Here is a 20,509-nt window from a genome sequence, read left to right as displayed (position 1 = left end):
ATATTAATTATTAATTTTATATATTTCTAATTTACAAAATTATTTATTAATATAATCAATTTTATATATTTCTAATTTACAAAATTATTTGTTTCTCTCACCAATTAATTATTCAAATATTAAAACATAACAACTATTTTATTGTAATGTGAGTGAGATATGATAAAAGGAAACAGAGTTTCAAGGGATCCCTTGGTTCTGTAAAAAACAAATACATAATTCAAGACTAATAAAAATGATTAAATTAATTAAAATGTTACAAATTTATTCTTAAAGTACCCATAGAACTATACAATTTAAGTAGTGATTATATTTAATGACTTTACTCCATAATTCCAGAGATATTTTTTCCATGAATCCGTGTGACTTTTAATGTTAATAAGTCAACAAATACATTCACTTCTATAAAAATATGTAAATGTCTCGTTAATAAATTTTACAATAAATTAAAAATATAATAAAAAAATTAATAATTAATACCTCTAAAAATATATTCCTTGTATGGAGGACAAAATAAATGTACATATTTGTTTTGTATAAAAAGTACTGAAGGTGGTATTAATTAATGTAAAGTAAATTTTTAAAAGTTTATTGGAGTTTATTGTTTCATGTGTTGCTGACAGACAACTATAGTGAAATAATTCTTAGAATATAAATTTATAAATAAAAAGATATGGGTACGAAAATTGAAAAAAGTCATGCAAATTATCTCAACCCTGCGCGAAAATAAACATTCTATTTATATACGAGACTGTAATAACTCAAATTGAGAAAACATGATATCACTTTATAAATGTTATAAAAGAAAGCCTGAAAGGGTAGAGACAATTCGATTCTCTGTTTCGTAAAGTCATTAATGGGCAAGAGAATAAAAACAGGACAAACCATTCGAGAAGTAAGAGATAAAAACATTAATGGAGGGTGTGAGGGCTCAATTAAGATTAGGGTGTCCCAAACTAACATGTTTCTATTCTTACTATTATTATTATTTTAAGTTATTATAATCTATCGTTTTCTCTTGTCCACCCACAAAGTTGTTTCTCTCTCTAAAAGACTCACTCTGTTTCCATTCCGGCATTGACTGCCTAAACCTCAAGTCTTGTGAGGCGCTCACACAGATCGGTGAGCTGAGCTGCAAAAGAAAATCATTTTTTTAATACCATTTTGTATTCATGTTTTACTTAGTATTCAATGAACAAAATCAAGACAAGTTTTTTTACGTGTATCCTTTTCATTTCAAAGATTCTCAAGATTCTGTTTTATCATCGCCAATTGTGACAAAATCCCATGTATTTAAACCGGATTTGATCAGTCAATATAGTCAGATTTACAGCCACTCATAAAATTCTTCTTTTGGTATTGCGTGCTGGATACATGCGCTTCTGCCTTTAGTTTCCATTTGTTACTCAGCAATTCCATGTTGAAGACATTCATTTCAGCATTTAAAGCAGGCCATTCACGCATGAGGGGAGTTTTTATTTCTATTCTTTAATATGTTGTAATGTTGCAGTAGCTATGGTGAGGAATGTGTTGGAAGGGATTTTGGCAGGTTGGGATTAGGCAATGGGTTAAAACTAAAAATTCTATCAATACTTCGAGATTTCTATTATTCAGGACAAATCTAGCAAAGCAAGAATACAGTTTCGTATTACTGCTGAAGCTGCTGTAGTAGTTGTAGCTTTGAAATTTATTCAGATGGGTGAGCAACCACATAACAGGTGAGATCCTCTATTAGACACTTTATTTACCTTTTTTTAGTTTTTTGCTGAGATCAGTAAGCAGCTGTTGATTCTAAAGAGCTGAATGCTTGCCTGTTAGCATGACCATTGATCTTTTCTTTAAATATCTTAACATATTTTGAGTTGAAAGGAGAATATAGATAGGAATAACACAAATAACCTTGTTTGAAGTTAGCCATTGTATATACATGACAAACAATACCAGATGAATGAGTTTAGGCTTGAAATGTTCTGCTAGTTGATCGTCTTCATTTATGGTGTTTATTGAGTTGGTGGGTGGCTTTTTTAGTGTAATAGCATTGCTTGTTGATCACATACATAATGTAGAACCTAAAATGACCATTCAACACCCGTCATTTTCAATCCTACCACTACTTGTTTATCCTCTTCACTATTATGCACATCATTCTAGGCCATGCAATGTTTCATTTCTAGTAACATCACCTATAGGCTTTTATGTAGATGTCACGTCAAGTCGTCTTTGTAACCGCAATGTTCAATTTATATTGACGTACGTTTCATGTTTTTACTGCTGAATCTAATTGTTTGGCAAATAACAGAGTTACTTCAGATGTGGAACAAAACCTTAATGTTGTATAGCATATAGCTCAGGATGATAGGGATGCACTTTTAAGAGAGTATACAAAACTTCCTCATTAGAGAATGAAGCTCAACATTTTCCGTTAAGCTAATTAAATATAGGGTATATCTTGTTTTGAATGGTCGACGATACAGAAATGACTTAGGAAACACATACTTAAGATAAAACAGTTGGCAATGTTTTGAAATGAGAGTTCTCGGTCATTTTCTAGCCTACCTGTGTGATTTTGCAAAGCAATTTTTATAGAACAAATTTTATAGCTGTCTTGCTTAATTGTCGAATGTGGCCCGTCTCCCTAACAATGTATATAGTATAGTTACCAAATCTTATTAAGAAAATGAATCATCTTATTGGCCTGTACTAGTTGTGCATTTGCACCTGATCCAGAATATTAGTATAAATAGGTGTATTGGATATATGTTATCCATCAGACTAATATGTTCTCCACACTTCCTCACAATACATTTCCCGGTAATTTCAGGCTTTCAATGATGAACTTTGGAAAACAACTTTTAGGCCAAGATGAGAGACAACTTGAAATGAACAATACATGGGTACCCATCCCCACTGAGAAGCTCGTTCAACTAACATCTAATACACCATCAGACTGGCCAGTGAACCAAATGAGAAGGCCAAATTATCAAGAAATTCGTCTACCTGGAAGTGATTACATGAAAGAGAAGTCGCTGCATTATTACCCAGGACCAAATCAGAATCTCCCTCTGATAGGACAAACAAGTCAAACTGGAGAGAACAAAACATTTGATGGCCACTTGATGAATAGAAACAGTGTTCTAGATCACATTCCAGGATCCTACACTCAGCCATGGCACTATGAGAGCAATGGATCAAACAGTAATACCTTGGAACAACTGCTCAAGAAGAACATATCTAATATAGATTCTGCTAACAGGAATTTGGATGCGAACAATAACATGGCAGCAAGAAATCCATTGCTATCAATGTTTTATCCTCAGGCTAGCAGCAATGTGAGTGATCCCTATGCAGGTGTACAACGAGGCAATATTCATTCAGCTTCAGACATTGTGTTCAAAGAAGCAAATAGACTTCTGTTTCCAAATAAGAATTCTGAAATTGGTGGCAGTAAATCAAACAGCTTGCTCAACAATGACATTCATTGTTCAGTCCCAAACCAACTGGAGGGCTTCTTCTCTGAGATAACCTATGGTAACTTCCTTTTTTCAGCAGTTCAAATTCAGAGAAAAATCTTAGTTACAATGCCTTTATATTGTTATTCTAGCTTATTGAAACACAATGAAGTTTAGACAACTGAATTTGACAAAGTATGTAGACAATAATTTTGCTTCAATAATTATTTTATTCGATTTTTTCTACATTGTGAATACCTGGAACTGATATCCGTCACACAAGTTATGTAGTAAGCAGCATAGAGACATGATAAAGACTGTGATGTTACAAACACAAAATAAACTCCATTTCTTTTGACTGTTCGAACAATACCTTCTTGCATCCATTATGATTTCAGCAATTGATTGCTAAGTCACTAAAACTGCTTTTACAGGTGATTCTTACCACAATTATAATCTGAACTATGTGCCAATAGCTGAAGCTGGTGTCACTGCTAGTTTTACCAACTCTCTCCAATCGGTACCAAAAATGATGGATCAACTCAAATTTGTGGACAACCAGTTTTTTACAATACCAGATTACATGATAGCTGAAAGCACAAGTCAGGAGAAAGACAAACAAAAAACCTCAGTTTCTGCAACAGAGAATGAATTTCAGGAACATTGCGTTGGGCTTCTACAGCAAATTGTTGATTCATCACCTGCAGCAATTTCTACAACATATGGGGATCAAAAGGGTTCTGACAACATCTGTGGCAAGGGAAGTGACCTGGGTTTTGACCTGAACAAGACACCTGAGCAGAAAGCACCCCAACGAAGAAAGCATAGACCAAAAGTAATTAAAGAGGCCAAGCCGAAAAGCACTCGAAAGCCTGCAACTCAAAAGACACAGATGAAGGAGAATCCGCACAAAAAGAGGAAGTATGTCCGAAAAACTGCAGCAACACCACAGACCAATGTTACAGAAGAAAGTGTTGATTCTATTGTTGCAACTAAAAAATCCTGCAGAAGAGCTCTAAATTTTGACTTGGAACATAATAAATATGCAAGCCAAAGCACAATAAGTTGCCAGCAGGAGATCGACCATAGAAATGAGAAAGCTTTCAATACCACTTCAGACCACAAGGCCAAAGAACCAAAAAACACAGATGATAATACACTTCTACTGCATGAAAAGCAAGCTAATAATTTCCAGTCAGAAAGAAAATTAATCACAGCCTTGTCAGAAACTACAGAAGAGCCACAGATAGCAAAATTTCCTGCCACTGAGGAAGGTCCAGCTCTGGAAAATTCTGATTTGTGCCAGGAAGGAAATAATGGAAGTACGCATCAATATATTCAAACAAAGGAAATTGACAACATCCTCTATCAATCAGAAACATGTTTTGAAAACTCTCAGAAGACCGGGGAACCAATTTGTCAGAATACCCTTCAGTTGGTGCCTAACATCCTCTCCAATTCCATTGAAGCAGCAAAGGGTTCCAAGAGAAAATATCGCAAAAGAACTCAGAAGCAACATGACTCGGCCACAAATTCACATGATACTTCCTTGTGCCAAGAGACTTTACAAGCAAATGAAAATTTCAGAGGTGCAACTCCTGCCGAAGATGTCATTAAAAAACAGAAGATTAAAAAAACTCAAAATAGACGCAATGCAAAAGTCAGTGGAAGGTCTTCCAGCCAAATAATGTCTAAAGAGAATCCCCAGAACGCAAGAACAAAAGACAAAAATGGATTTCAAACACAGTCTAATGAAGAAATACCAGATATAAGTATTGAAAGTAATAGATTTGTGGAGCAGCAAAACAATGGAGCCAGCACTGGTGAATGCTTTGCTATCTCAGGTAATGTGTGTTTTATAAAAGGAATGCAGTTTTCAGTAAACATATAGTTACAAATATCTATTTCTTAATTTTCAGAGGAACCACACCAGATATACTCTAATCTGATAGATGAGATAATTTGTCAACTGAATGATCTCAAACTTGGGGAGAGCAACATGACAGAGATGGAAGGACAAAAGGCCCTAGTCCCATATAATGGAGATCGTTCAGTTGTACCCTATCAGGAGTTTGAATTACTTAAAAAACATAAACCAAGGCCTAAAGTGGATCTTGATGCAGAAACAGAGAGAACCTGGAAACTATTGATGGGCAAAGGAGGAAGTGAAGGCCTTGAAGGAACTGACAAGGAAAAAGAGAAGTGGTGGGACGAAGAAAGAAATGTTTTTCACGGACGAGTTGATTCCTTCATTGCACGGATGCATCTTATTCAAGGTAAGATATATTATACACAAACATAAAGTACCAAGAAGCCCAAAACATGCAGATACTGTATGCACTCAAGACAGACATTTTACTACTTTCTATGATATCTATAGCACCTCTGTTTCTTTGCAAGTAATAATAATCAGCATTGAACTTCTCATTCTAAAGTTATTGGATATATTAAAATGTGTTGGAATTAATGGTTTAGGTAGAGAAAATAGAAAAATGATTAATCTGATACAATACCCTAAATTAATACTCCAATCATAATATATCATAATATTAATAATTAGGTTGAATAACAGTACTACTAGCACAATGTTGGAAAGCTGCCTTAGTTGTGGTCCTCCCTAGCTCGCCTTAGTTGCGACCTCTTTGGTGGCTGCTTTACTTGCAGCCTCAAGGGTGGCGGCTTATGCCACATCAACCAGTGATAAGGTCCAAGTAGTTAGGGAGGGGAGGGGGGTGTAAGGGTTGCCTTACAAGACGGTTTTGTAGGATTGAATTAGGCTCATGACCCACATTCTAAGACACAAGCACAAACCTACTTATATTAGGATTAATAACTGTAATATTCTAACCACATGCATTCTAAAGAACAGTTTAACACAAAGGAAGAGAAACATATAAAGGCACCCAGCTATGAAAGACAAAAGTCCTTTATATTTTCAGTAGCAGCCTTTAAGCATATTTATTAATAGAAAAAACAGAAACATATTCACTTGATTGCTAAATTTTTCACTTGTCAGCATATATTTACAAAATCAATTATACCTCTACTTTGCAGGAGATAGACGCTTTTCAAAGTGGAAAGGATCTGTTGTTGACTCGGTGATAGGTGTTTTCCTCACTCAGAATGTTTCAGACCATCTTTCAAGGTAAACTAAATATCAAAGTAGGTGTTTATCTCACTCAGGATTGCCAATGCTAGAACAGGATGATGAGCAACCCAACAGAAAAATTTATGCTTCTTTCCTTTCTTTGCAGCTCTGCCTTTATGTCTCTAGCATCAAGGTTTCCTCTTCAGTCAAAAAGCAGCAAGAAATCATATGATGTTGACACAAACACATTGCTTAAAGAAGCAGGACTCTGCATAGTAAATCCAGCTGATACAATAACACCATATGGATCTGGGACATTAAATCAACCAACCTATCATCTTTGCTTTGAGACACCCCATCATGCAAGAGAGCTTTGGAGAGACAGTGAAACTTCAAGGCCAAAAGGGAGCCTAATAAAGCCAAATAATCAGAGCTCAGAGGAAGAATTTTTATCACCACAAGATTCTCTTGATTCCTCAATTACTCAAGATGCCAGAAATAGATCTTCCTCAGGATCCAATTCAGAATCAGAAGGACTGGACTGCAGGTGTGAACATAGAGAGACTCAGTTTTTAACTGCAATTAATTCTTTACAGGTAGGAAAGACCACTATGTTCCAGGAATTTTACAACAGTATAAATGGAGTGTCACTGTTTGAGGAGAGAAATAAAGATGGACAGCTGCATCCAGAAGAATATGTGAAACAAAATTGTAGCATAGGCAGAAACAGTAGTCCCAATATCTGCTCAGCATTTAGTCATCCTAACAACTTTGCTTATCCACCAAAGCAACTACCTGTAGTTCCTTCAACTGACTATAGGCTATATTACTCAGACACACAAGGGCTGAAGACTTTTCAAATGAATGGTGGAAAGTTTTCTTGGACTGAAACTGTTTCTGTTCACAGTGAGTTACAGGACAACAATTCTGGCAATAGGAAAGTGGGAGATAGTGCAGATAAACCCACAGAGATGCAATATGCAAATGGAACACTAGGGTCTCCAGAGATACCAACAATTGACCCTTATGGACCATTAAGCAAGTATTTAGTCCTTCCACATGATACTTCTCAATTTGGATCTCATACAAATTACAATCAACCTTCACCTAATCATCATCTTGTAGGTCAGAAATCCTTAGAATCAGAAAGTAGGGAATTTACAAACTCATTAAATACGTCTCATATATTGGACAGATGTCAAGATGATGTAGTTAAGGATAGCGGCAATATTCCTAAGCATGCAGAAGGTCTTGACAGTGAAAAAATATCTGCAGCAAACAGCCAGGGATGCTCAGAAAATAGTAGGGCTGAATCAAATCCTTTGAAGCAAGTTTATTCTCCCAACTCTATCGATAAAAAGAGCAAAATCAAGGTTTCAAAAGAAAGGAAAGCAAAACCTGAGACTGAGAAAAAGCATGCAAGTGACTGGGACAAACTAAGAAAGGAGGTACAGATAAATAGAATAGAGAAAGAAAGAAGCACGGATACAATGGATTCACTGGACTATGAAGCAATAAGATGTGCCTCTGTTAAAGAGATATCTAAAACCATTAAAGAGCGAGGGATGAACAACATGCTAGCAGAACGAATCAAAGTATGTTCAAAGCAACTTTATGTAGAACACTGATTTTTTGCCAAAATATGCTTACATAATGACTTCTGTTATTTTTCAGGAATTCCTGAACAGATTGGTTACAGAACATGGAAGCATTGATCTTGAATGGTTAAGGCATGTTCCCCAAGATAAAGCAAAGTAAGCCACTTTCTTTCTTCTATCAGCATTCGCCAGTGTCCTTAATCCCTATCCCAAGAAGGTCACATGTGGCAGACATTAACTGCACATGTCAGTATATAAAGCAAATTAATCATGTCCTCTGTATATATTTTAATATCAAATGCAGGGACTATCTGCTTAGCTTTCGAGGATTGGGGTTAAAAAGTGTGGAATGTGTACGGCTTCTGACACTTCATCATATTGCTTTCCCAGTAAGACTCATTTAGAATCCATTAACTGCTCATAACCAATGTAAATCACTAAAAAACTATGCAATGAACCATGTCTTTAAGGTTGACACCAATGTTGGAAGGATAGCTGTTAGACTTGGATGGGTCCCTCTCCAACCACTTCCTGAAGCACTTCAGTTACACCTCCTTGAACTGTAAGTATCTTATGCCCCAACCAGAGAAGACATAAACACATCATAGATAAAAAGTGCTAACTACTATGCCATGTAGGTATCCAGTGCTGGAAACAGTTCAGAAGTATCTCTGGCCCAGATTGTGTAAACTCGACCAAAGAACCTTGTAAAATTATAACTCCCAAAATCTGCATTACAAATGACAGCTTTAATGATAAATAAATCTCTAACAGATATATAAATGGAATGCAGGTATGAACTGCACTACCAGATGATTACATTTGGGAAGGTATGCATAATTTCTTTTCACATTTAGTGCAACATTCAGAAAAAGGCATAACAACTTTTTAGAACTGGTTTTCGCTTCTCTGGCATGAGATACAAGATTAAAAGTAATTCATGCTCTAAATATGCAGGTTTTCTGCACAAAGAAAAAACCAAATTGCAATGCATGCCCAATGCGAGCAGAGTGCAGGCACTTTGCAAGTGCTTTTGCAAGGTTAGTTACTCATTATGCTGATTGCATTACACAATTCCATTAACATAACGCAAAATGCATTCAAAGCTATATATATCAAACCATTTAGATTTGTGAGACATAAGAATGAAGCCACAAATGTCTCTAAAATTACATCTTTGATACTTGTAATCCATAGCCAATTCAAAGGAACACAACCAAACATATAAAGACTAAAATAAAAAAACTACGTTGTTTAAATCAAAGAAGGAAAAGAATCAAAGAAACCAGATCAAAAAAAGGCAAAGACTCTTTGTTTATATTCTAGCTCGACCAAAATCAAGATCCAGATATTTAGTAAGTTGGTAGATCCAATTGTGGAACTTAAAGCAGACAGATTAGTTATTTTATGTCAATTTTTGTGCAAATCAACTCCTAAACATTTTACTGTTCTAACAAACTTATTTAAACTCCTCTTAAATGTCCAGCATCTACATCCTTCCTTTGCAAGGCTCCATCAGTGCATCCTTTACCCCCTCGTCCCAAGTTTTTTACATGTATTTCCAAGTACCTTTATCAATGTTTTCTTCTCAATGTTGGTTTCATTTTCCTCTTTAAATCTTAGATCTAGAACTCCTTACTATTTTTCATGATTCCAGTACTATATGTTGAATATTGGTGCAGTCAGTTTAGAAAATTAATTGCATGCCCACAATGGTTTGATTCCTTAATAGTGACTGATGATAGTTCCAAAATTTTGTCTATCTCCCCAACTGCAAAGTAGATCCAATATGCCACAGACAAATTTGATGCCTCTAAAATCAAAAGTACAGAGAAGAAATTCATGGCTAATAATAAACCTATCATAGAAAACAACCAGATAAATCACGCAAAAACAGTGTTTCTTTCAACAGCATAGTTCTAGCATATAGTGCATGAGAGACTTGTTTTATTTTTATAAGCCAACTAACCCTTGTAGTACAGTGCACGGCTTGCCTTGCCTGGACCAGAAGAGAAGCGCATCGTAAGTATGCATGTTCCCATTGCAACTGAGAGAAACTATTTTGTCAATGAGAACCCCATGGTCCTACCTCTCCTTGAGAACAACTTGAGCAGACAAGTAAATCCTGAAAGTTGGCAGTGTGAACCAATCATTGAAGAACCAGCAACACCAGAAAGAGAGTGGAAAGAGGCAGAAGAAAGTGACATGGAGGACTTTTTAAAGGTGGATTCTGATGAAATTCTTTCCATTGACCTCAATGCCAAAGAGTCAACAGTGAATGTACAGAACCACTTGCAAGAATACAAGGAGCATAATGAAGGTGACATGTCTAAGGCACTTGTGGCCTTGAATCCACAGTCTGCTTCTATCCCTACACCAAAACTGAAGAACGTCAGTCGGCTAAGAACTGAACACCAAGTGTAAGTATTCTGCCATTGCTTGTAATAGCTTAAATCTTGCCAGAAAAACACATGCAATTAAATACTTAAAATAGTGTTCGTTTTATTAGAAAATCAATTTGTGGTATAATTAGAAATCTAAATGATGCTTTCTAAATTCTAACACCTCCCTGATTGATGCAGATATGAACTTCCAGATTCACATCCTCTCTTGGAAAAGGTCAGTTATTCTTTTCTTTGTAATGAAACATTCAGTTATCAGCTTGCAGAATTTTTCTTATGTTGTTTTCTTTCTAAAATTTACAGATGGATAAACGGGAACCTGATGACCCAAGCCCATATCTTCTTGCAATATGGACACCAGGTTAGCAAAATACAAAATAATATCAATTACTAAACATATGCCAGCAATAGTCTCCAAAAACTACCTTTTTACTAATATCAATGTACAACAGGCAGGTTGGAAAGTAAAAGTGAAGCACATACAAGATTACTATTATCTCTATGATAGGTTAAAGTCAAATAACATCACAATCAATCACTCATATCTATATTTTTGACATTGAACACTAGGAGAGACTCCAAATTCTGTTGAACCACCAGAAAGAAGATGTGAATCCCAAGACTCAGCCAACCTGTGCAATGATAGCACATGTTTTTCATGCAACAGCATTAGGGAAGCTAATTCACAAACAGTTAGAGGAACAATTCTGGTAAAGATCTATTTTTGGATGCAGAAAGATGAAAGACCCTATATTATCTTGAGATTCATTTTTCTTTAACAACTTACACAAATATTACCCTGAATACAGATACCTTGTAGGACAGCAACTAGGGGAAGCTTTCCACTGAATGGAACTTACTTTCAAGTTAATGAGGTATGTGTAATCAAAGCTTAGATAATATTCAATAATCTTTGCAACTCTACCCTCATTTTGAACTTCACTAATCAACGCCAAATTTCATAAACCTTTTTATCATCATGAAGCTATTTGCGGATCATGCATCAAGCGTTCAACCTATTGATATTCCTAGGGAATGGATATGGAATTTGCCAAGGAGGACAGCATACTTTGGGACCTCTGTATCATCTATTTTCAAAGGTAGAAAAACTTAACATGGTCATATACATTTCTATTCTAGACCAGTTTATCACGTACGGTATAATTGTACTCACCAAAAATACTCATTTCTACCAGGCCTTTCCACCCAACAAATTCAGCATTGCTTTTGGAGAGGTAAGAAGACCAGCCTAAAATGTTTGTTTTATTTCTTCTTTTGCATTGCTAGACATTTTCATAACAAAGGAAAGAATAAAACCCTTCACTATGTGGTAAACTAAAATCTAAATATAAATTGCAAATGAATGTTCAGCAGGTATATCTTTACACAAAAGAAAGAAAGCAGTAGATTTGCAATGGGTATGCTAAAAAAATAATACACCAGTTATCTCTTCCAATTGATCAGCAATTCATTATCGGAAGCCAATTCACCAGGGACCAAAATAAAAAAGACCAGACTAGGGTAACTCTAGGTTTAGCAAAATTTTCATAAAGTGTAAAAATGTCAACAATTAACAAAAAATGACAAATAGTCATCATATGCATTTGACATAATATTTATAATGTCATATTTAGCCATCGCCAACACCAACACCTAGAAACAATTTCATAAGTATGTGATTACCTTCTCCAATCAAAAGATTAATCCAAATGCATCCGTTTATCATCATTTCCAAGTAACCCAATATCAGACTAGCCAGCTATTATAGTTTCCAGATATATTATGAGCATTCTTCATGTTTCTATCAGTGATTAGTTCCCATCTGCATCCACAAGTATCAGTGTTCAATCTTGTAATGGCTACTAACAGTTTGATGCTTCATTTCAGGATTTGTTTGTGTCAGGGGATTTGATCAAAAGGAACGTGCACCACGACCTCTTCAGGCCAGATTGCATTTTTCAGCAAGCAGGTTAGCAAAGGCAGAAAAATGATAACAAGAATAATGGGACATGTTGCTGAGATATTTACCAATAAAAGCTAATATTGAAGATCCAACTTTGTAAGATCTAAGGTGATTGCTGCCCGAGTGACAGGAGATCTGATATGAAAAAAATATACAGCATGTTACAAAGAAAGTAGAAGAATCTTCAGTTTAGGATATGAAATCCCATAAGTGGGATTGACCTGTAAATCATCTCTATTCAAGCATGAAACAGTCATTCATTTTATTAAAATCAACTGTAACTATTGCATTATTATCAATAGAAGTAGTCACTGAAAATGAACAGAAATTGCAGAATTCAATCAAAAAAGTTTATTATTGCATTTTATGTAGTTTTTATTATTTTTATACAATATACATCAGGCATAAGCACACACACACATATATGTATTATAGGAATTGTAACAATCAGAAGAACAATAAACGTACCTTGTATTTAAACAACCATTTAAGAGTTGAGATATTTATTATGAGAGGACTGTGATCTAAGAAGCCCGAACACCTCTATTCGCAGGCATGTCCCGTGTCGGACGCCAACACCCATACAATAGGGGTGTCAAAGACTTGCAGTGTCAGATTTTAAAAAATGCTGCTCAGACACATTTAGACACGGGTTCAGCTTAAAAAGGCATGGCTAGGGCATTAAGTTTCAAATTTTATTTTAAGAAATTCAAAAAAAAAAATCAAATTTTTAGACAGATACACAATTGCACAAAAGACTTCTTGTGTATGCCTTCTTTATTTCCCCAATTTCTCTCTTCGTCTCTGGTGTGAAATTTGGATCCTGACTTCATCTCAATTTCTTGTTCTTGACTTCCATTGCTTTCAAATGACTTGCTCTATTTCTATTTCACACTCTCTATGTGATGTTGTGCTACAGGTTTCATTTGACCCCGTATGTTTCTAACCTTCCTCTTGTTCCTTTTTGTTTTTTCTTCCCCTGCTTTGTATTTGGTGTTATAATATAGAGACAACACTATCTATTTCTATTTCACACTCTCTATGTGATGTTGTGCTACAGGTTTCATTTGACCCCGTATGTTTCTAACCTTCCACTTGTTCCTTTTTGTTTTTTCTTCCCCTGCTTTGTATTTGGTGTTATAATATATTTTATCTTGCTGTTTTTTAGTTTACAATATAGAGACCAGTTGTTTATTTATCTTGCTGTTTGTTGTCTGCATACCATATTAATATAGAGAAATATATACATACATACATGTATATATAAAAATCTATGTAGTGATGCCCTATATTTTGGAGATTACTAGCGTGTGTACGTGTCCATATGTGTTCAGTGTTCATGTTTGTATCCATGCTTCATAGACTATGACCAATACAAAAACAGGCCATAATCATCTACAAAATTCAAGTATAATTTTGAAGCACAGACATGTAATTAATGAGAAATTTGACTCATCTTAGTTATGCACGAATTCAATTCAACAACCAAAGACTGACTTGCAAGTACAAAACCCAGTCTTTCAAACATAAGTCTGCCAGAATTTTTAACAAAAAAATTATTAGATAAATCTTCGAATAGCATTCAACATACCAGTCTTCTTACATGGAAATTACCAATGGATAGGTCCATTCAAATATTTGATACAGCAAAAGGAAACCTAACTTCAAATCTAGAGTAAGTGTAACAATACAGAAATTTCCTTCAATATTATATTGCAGCTATTACTAAACCGCATACGCAAGCAATGTTTTCTTTTCCACCTATGAAGCAAGGACTCTGACACGACACTGCAACATGGCTAAATTCTAAAACATAAGACATGGAACACGACACACACACACATATATATATAAGCATCAAAAAATTATATTAAGTAACACCATTATCATTCAAAAAAATTTCACAAGACAAAAACTTTGTCTCTTTAAAAAATAATCTAGAAACAAACAAAATTAAAAACTATGAATGGTTAACTATTATATTTAAAAACTATTAACAAAATAGGATATAAAATTAAAAATCAGAAAGTATTAAATGTATTAGTAGGTAAGAAACTAAAGAAAAAAATATTAAACTAAAAATTCTTAGGAGCCTCCGAAAGATGAGGAAAAAAATTATAAAAAATGGAAAGTAAAAAAAAAGATTTCAAAGGTGTAAACCTTGCAAAGTTACAATGCACCATTCAGAACCATAAACACAACAAACAACAAGTCAAAGTCAACAACCATAAATGCTACAAAGGTCATAAGCTGAACGTAAAACAGCAACAACAAACTCAAACTAGTAACGAATAGACATGAACGAAGGAACCAGTGAAGACGTCCATGAATGAAGGAGTGGCAAGGAACCAGTGAAGGCGTCAATGAATGAAGGAGTGGCAAGACGTGAAGAGGAAGCATTGTTATTTTAATTTGATTTAATCTAAATTCTAATTTGTTATTATAATTTAAAATATAATGTTTTATCTTTAAAATTAAAAAAAAAAGCATAAATGACATGAAGGGAAAATAAAAAAAATTTAACCTATTATAATAATTTAAAATCTAATCATTTATCTTTTAAGATTTGAAAAAAAAAATATGATTTTGATAACAAATAACAAAAGCCTCGTGTCTCATGTCCAGAATCATGTTGAAGGTTAACAACAAAACTGGACACAACAAATGTGTGTCCGACACGTGTCCGTGAGTCTGTGTCATCCGTGTGCCGGAAACGGAGACACAGCTGTTTGGGGCCGTGGCAGTGCTTCACAGTGCAAGAAAAAATACAAGTAAATTAATGCAAACAAAACAGGACATAGGTGATTTTCCATCAAACATTATTATAGCTGTCAAAATGAGTTACAAACCATGAGGCCACACAGCACACGGGCAAATTGAGTTGAAAAAAATAAATCGACTCGGGCACTCCAAATTATGTCTTTCCTTCTTTGCAGCTACCAATCATCGGAGTGGCTTCCCAATCAAGTAATAGAATGCAGCAGTAATAGCTGCCATAAAGCGCAATTACACCCTGCGACTTCGACGATCTGCAATCAGAACCCTAAACGATTAGCAAATTGTGAAAAGTAAAATCCACAAACCCTAATAAATAGAACTAATCACAACATATATCAATAAACAGATCCTAACTAAACCTAAATTATATCCCGAATTCCGCAGTAAAAAAAACAGACACGCATAACACGGAAACACCGACACGAAGCAAATTGAGAAAAGAGAATGAACGAAGAGTACCGACAGCTGAAGATTTTCGGCTTCTATCTCGCGGAGATTCTCCTAGCACTCGAACAAAAAAAAAGGTGAGATAGAAAGAGAATAGGGTTTGAAATTGGAAAGCGAGTAAGAGAGCGTAGAGAGGGGTGGGTGAGGAGAGCGAGAAAGGAAAGAGAACGAAACAAGCGTTATTGCAATTTTCCATTTGCCGCCTCCTCAACTTCTCAAAACATGCAATGGCAGTGATGATGCAACAAGCAATAAACTAACGCCGCTTTTTATTTTTATTTTTCACTTACACTAAGTTCACGTTCACGGTACTGTTTTTTCACTTTCTCCAAAATTAAATGCGTTTGTTTTTTTAAACGTTAAATTACTTGCGTCTTGCAATACTTTTCTTATTCTTAACTGGAAAGAGAAGCAGTTATTTATTTATAAAAAATAATAATAATAAAATTAACATTTTTTTTCTCAAATTAAAAATTCATTTGTTTAAGCTTATAAGAAAAATAGTCTTTGGAATGTATGAAAAAAAAATGTATTACATTTTAGAGATTTTGTGAAACAAAACTGTGTTTTGTTTTACCTCTCCCCTTTCAAAATTGTCGGATATCTTGTTTTTCTTTTAAATTTTGATATTTTTAAAATTAAAATAAAATACATTAAATTTTTTAAAAAGATTAAGTTAAATTTATTTTTTATAAAAAAAAATAAACCATACAAACTCTAAACCAAATACACACTTCTCTTTTATCATTTTAACTTTATTCAGACTAACATTTATTGATTTTACAAAATAATAATATTATTGTTAAATGTTTTTTCGAGTTACATTAATTAAGATTGATAAAATCTTGTGATGGATAGATAACAAATTAAAATCAATGTATATTAATTTTATTTTGAAAACTAATCATCATAAATTCATGCATTAAATCAAATCATGATTAATTTATTGGGATTATTATATCTTCATATTTATAATATTTTAGAATTAATAATTCAATTCAAATTTTATTCATGGTTAATTTAAATAGAAAACAATTTCTCCTTTTTTAACTATATTATAGTACTTTTTATATACTGTCGCATTAAGATTTAAATTTATGATTTTAGGTATATTATCCTAACTCCCACTACTAGTTTGACCCTAGTGGATTATATCGTTATACTTTCTCTATTTTTATTTATAAGATTTAAGTGTCTAGTTTATTATAATTAAGGAATGTGAATAATTTAGTTTATACTAATAAATTTATTTTAAATTTATAATTTTTTAAAGTTATCATTGTTATTAAAATTCTTTTCTATTTTTTGATTATTTACCAATACATTTTATCTTTTCTTTTAATTACGGTTTCTTTAATCTGATAATTATTGGTCTCTGTGTTCAACTTTAGCTAAATCTACTTTCGTACGTAAAGAACTAACTTTAATGTTAAACACATTGTTCGTGAGATAGAAAAAAGTCATCCACTATGTTAATCCTAATCATATCTAACAATTACCTTTTCTTTATGGATCTGACAATTACTTCATATATTAATAAACTTACCTTTTTGTCTCGAATTAAAAATTGGGTAGTTAACTATATTAAGTAATTAATTATAAAAAAATTTATTATATATTAATTAATGATTATATAATTAAGAAAGAGAAAGATTTGATTAGATATAACACTTTCAAATGATATATACAAACCTTTTTATCGTCGTGACATCATGACATCGGTGGTTAGTATTTTTATCAGTTTGTTAATAACTAATATTTTAAAAAAAATTATATAAACACTATTTTTTATTACATATGTAAATAATTGATTGCATTAAAAAAATTAACATTTAATTTATTGTAAAAATATATAAGAAAAATGTTAGAAACATTCTCTTATGGACACACTCTTTTTAATTGATTGAAATGTATTGAAAATTATAAATTTTTGTGAATTTCACATCCCATTTAATGATTCTCTCTTCTAATTTTATAGGTTTTCAATAAATTTTAAAAAATAAAAAGTATGTATTTGAAAGAATGTGTTAAAGAATATGAATACTAACAATCCTTAAAACATAAATAATAGATGAGTGTTAGGAAGACATTATTTAATACATTACTTATAATTCAGTAAAATTTATTAATAACTACAGAAAAGAAAATCATAAATATGATATAAAATTTGTAAAATTTCATCATTTTCAATAAAATTTGACTAATAAAGTAAAATGTGTATAAAAGAGTGTGATAGATAATGTATTCACAGCGTTTATCTAAATGATATTAACATAATTAGTTGAATGATTATCTCATCTACCTCATTTCTCACAACGAGCAACATTTACAAGTAGCCTGACTACCTAAGGACTAAAGAGATAGATATGATATTCTCTATATAATATCAAGTCACTCTCTCAAGGTCAGAATTATTGTTTATATAATCTTTATATGATCGAAAGTTTGACTGTAAAATACATCAGCCAAATTTCCTTCTATGAATATTTGTCCCATGCACATTGGCATTTAGCATTACAACTATGATAATCATATATGATTATCAAGTTGAGAGACAATGTTTTCATAATTAGCATCGAAAAAAGTAATTGTAGCAGTGACTTCTCATTTTTCTCTTTTGGAATTTAGTTTTCATAAGTATTAAAAGTTCAACATTTTCATAAACTAATTTTATAAACTGATTATTACATTTTAACAATAATAAAATTTAGTTTGTGGAATTTATTAAATAAATTTTGAAAACTAGAATATGAAATATATACGCATTACAAAATATATGTTTTGAAAATTACTTTTTATAAGAAAGAAAATTGGACAAAAATTACACGAATAAATTACCCAAAAAAATATTATAGAAAGATTGAGGCGTTGTGGACATTATATGGGCCTTTGTTTTGAACTTACGCGAGTAACATTCAGAAAAATAATGAAATTTTATTTTCGTCCTTTCTTAAAGCTCATATGGATGGGCGAATTATAAGTCCCATATGAATTAATTTCATAAAAATTTATACATGTAAACAAATTGATTATTAAATCAAAATTAATTATCATAAAATTTATTATCTAAATTTATATATGTATCAAATATATATTAGAAATTTTATTGTTATATAACAACATTAATTATTTTATAATATAATTAATCTATTAATTCAGTTGATTAGAACATTATATTAATAACACAAAAATCATAACTTTAATTCCTGGCCATTAATTTCTAAAACATAATTTTGAAAAAAAAAATAAAAAAGAGAGAAAACGAACCTCCAGAGTTTAGATAAATAAAAAGTACAACGACCACAGTGGGAGTCGAACCCACGACCTTTTGATCCGAAGTCAAACGCGCTAATCCACTGCGCTATGCGGTCTTTACATGTTACATTTTCTATATATATTTTATATTAAAAAAAGTATTAATCTAACTTCTATATTTGTTTCATTTTTTTTGAGAATATATATATTCGTTTCATTAAGTTCACTAATAAGATTTTTTTTCATACATATTTTTTTTATATAAAAAATGCCATCAAAAGAGGTTTATAAATACTTTATAATTAACTATTTTTTATTCATTGTTTTTTCATATTATTTATTCTAAACTTTATGTCAGGATCTATCCATGAATTAATTGAGACTATTAATATACTTTTTAAAGAGAAAAAAAATTATGAGTTCCAAGGACGTATTTAGTCATGTATGTACATGTGATTTAACATTAGTGTTAGTTTGGTTAAAAAAAAAAACGTGGAAACAAAAAGGAGAGAATGGAAAAATAATAAACTTTGTTATGTCTCTTGTTAGCACATGTTACACGGAATAATTAAAGATAAAAAAAAAAAGAGAAGGAAATCCTAACATTTTTCCAACATTTTCATTGACATGTTGACAACAATTTATGGGTGACTCCTTTGTTTGAAAATGTGAAAGTTTTGAGAGGAGTTGGTTCTGTAATCCAAAAACTTTTATCAATAGACATTCAGATCGTGTTTAGTGGTGATTAGGTCTTAGACAAAATTTATATTTAAATTTTAATTTATTATCATTATTTTTTTCTTCTAAATTTAACAAAATTTAATATTAAAATTTTTTAAAATATTTTATTTTTAATATATAAACAACAAATTCGATCAACCTATTTTTTTACATGAGTAATGTTACATAAGATTTAAATAATTTTAGTTTTATTTTTTTTTACAATAATTATAATTACAAGTGCTATTAATAATATTTTAGATTCAATGTTTTAGAAAAAATAATCTTTTGATATAATGTAATACTTTAATTAGAGTATAATTTTTTTAGTATGCACTTTTGCAATATCTTTGTTCTTAAAAATAAATCAAGAGTAGTATACTATTTTTTCAATTTTTGGAATTCAAATAAAAATTGATCACGATTTAATATTTGAAAATGTATTTAAATCGACTTCCAATTAAAGATGTACTTTTAAATACAAAAATGATTGATACAAATAGAATTTTAGTTAAATTTATATAATCTTGACATCAACATTTGCAGCAAAATATTCTTTTTTCATATATATAAATTATAAATTTAAACTTTGTACTAATTTCAATAATTCTTAGGAAGGAAAGAGTTAGGGTCCAAATTAGATGTAAAATAATTCTCTTAAATTTCTTAAATAAATAATAAAATTACACTTATTTTTTTTATAATAATACTTACATATATATTTAATATTTGTGATCTTATTAATAAAAATAGAAGTATATAATATATCATACTATAACATAATTTATCATTTAATAATTCAAATTAAT

General features: G+C 32.0%; 1 protein-coding gene, 1 long non-coding RNA gene and 1 other non-coding gene across 8 annotated transcripts; 1 reads left to right on the top strand and 2 right to left on the bottom strand.

Annotated features, from left to right (window-relative positions):
• Window positions 1-930: 930 nt before the first annotated feature.
• On the top strand, window positions 931-12,862 carry LOC114403327 (DNA glycosylase/AP lyase ROS1-like). 2 transcript variants are annotated; one of them, XM_028366223.1, is made up of 20 exons: window positions 931-1,718; window positions 2,822-3,528; window positions 3,884-5,293; window positions 5,369-5,725; window positions 6,504-6,594; window positions 6,704-8,132; window positions 8,212-8,291; window positions 8,440-8,524; window positions 8,606-8,697; window positions 8,774-8,842; window positions 8,929-8,965; window positions 9,093-9,175; window positions 10,118-10,555; window positions 10,718-10,754; window positions 10,841-10,898; window positions 11,108-11,247; window positions 11,347-11,412; window positions 11,523-11,637; window positions 11,734-11,772; window positions 12,425-12,862. In XM_028366223.1, the coding sequence occupies exons 1-20, from the start codon at window positions 1,696-1,698 to the stop codon at window positions 12,526-12,528; spliced, it is 5,460 nt and encodes a 1,819-aa protein (XP_028222024.1). In that variant the 5' UTR covers window positions 931-1,695; the 3' UTR covers window positions 12,529-12,862. The 2 variants fall into 2 exon arrangements, with proteins under 2 accessions (XP_028222024.1, XP_028222023.1); XM_028366222.1 differs by lacking the exon at window positions 931-1,718 and having other exon boundaries at window positions 2,370-3,528.
• On the bottom strand, window positions 4,912-15,993 carry LOC114403328. Of its 5 annotated transcripts, none has more exons than XR_003664635.1 (8): window positions 15,738-15,993; window positions 15,350-15,529; window positions 12,969-13,128; window positions 12,566-12,635; window positions 12,221-12,474; window positions 10,105-10,506; window positions 6,491-8,864; window positions 4,912-5,047 (listed from the first exon to the last, which is right to left on the bottom strand). It is a non-coding gene; the product is annotated as an uncharacterized LOC114403328 (long non-coding RNA). The 5 variants fall into 5 exon arrangements; XR_003664637.1 differs by having other exon boundaries at window positions 12,221-12,359; window positions 15,738-15,992; XR_003664638.1 differs by lacking the exon at window positions 12,969-13,128 and having other exon boundaries at window positions 6,491-7,806; window positions 8,188-8,864; window positions 15,738-15,992.
• Window positions 15,994-19,022: 3,029 nt separating this feature from the next.
• On the bottom strand, window positions 19,023-19,096 carry TRNAR-UCG. Its single transcript has one exon. It is a non-coding gene; the product is annotated as a tRNA-Arg (tRNA).
• Between the last annotated feature and the right edge of the window lie 1,413 nt (window positions 19,097-20,509).

The sequence above is a fragment of the Glycine soja genome, chromosome 20 (genome assembly GCF_004193775.1).
Source record: "Glycine soja cultivar W05 chromosome 20, ASM419377v2, whole genome shotgun sequence".
Lineage (NCBI taxonomy): Eukaryota > Viridiplantae > Streptophyta > Magnoliopsida > Fabales > Fabaceae > Glycine > Glycine soja.
The sequence above is the reverse complement of the archived record's forward strand: the minus strand, read 5'-3'. Positions and strand labels throughout refer to the sequence as shown.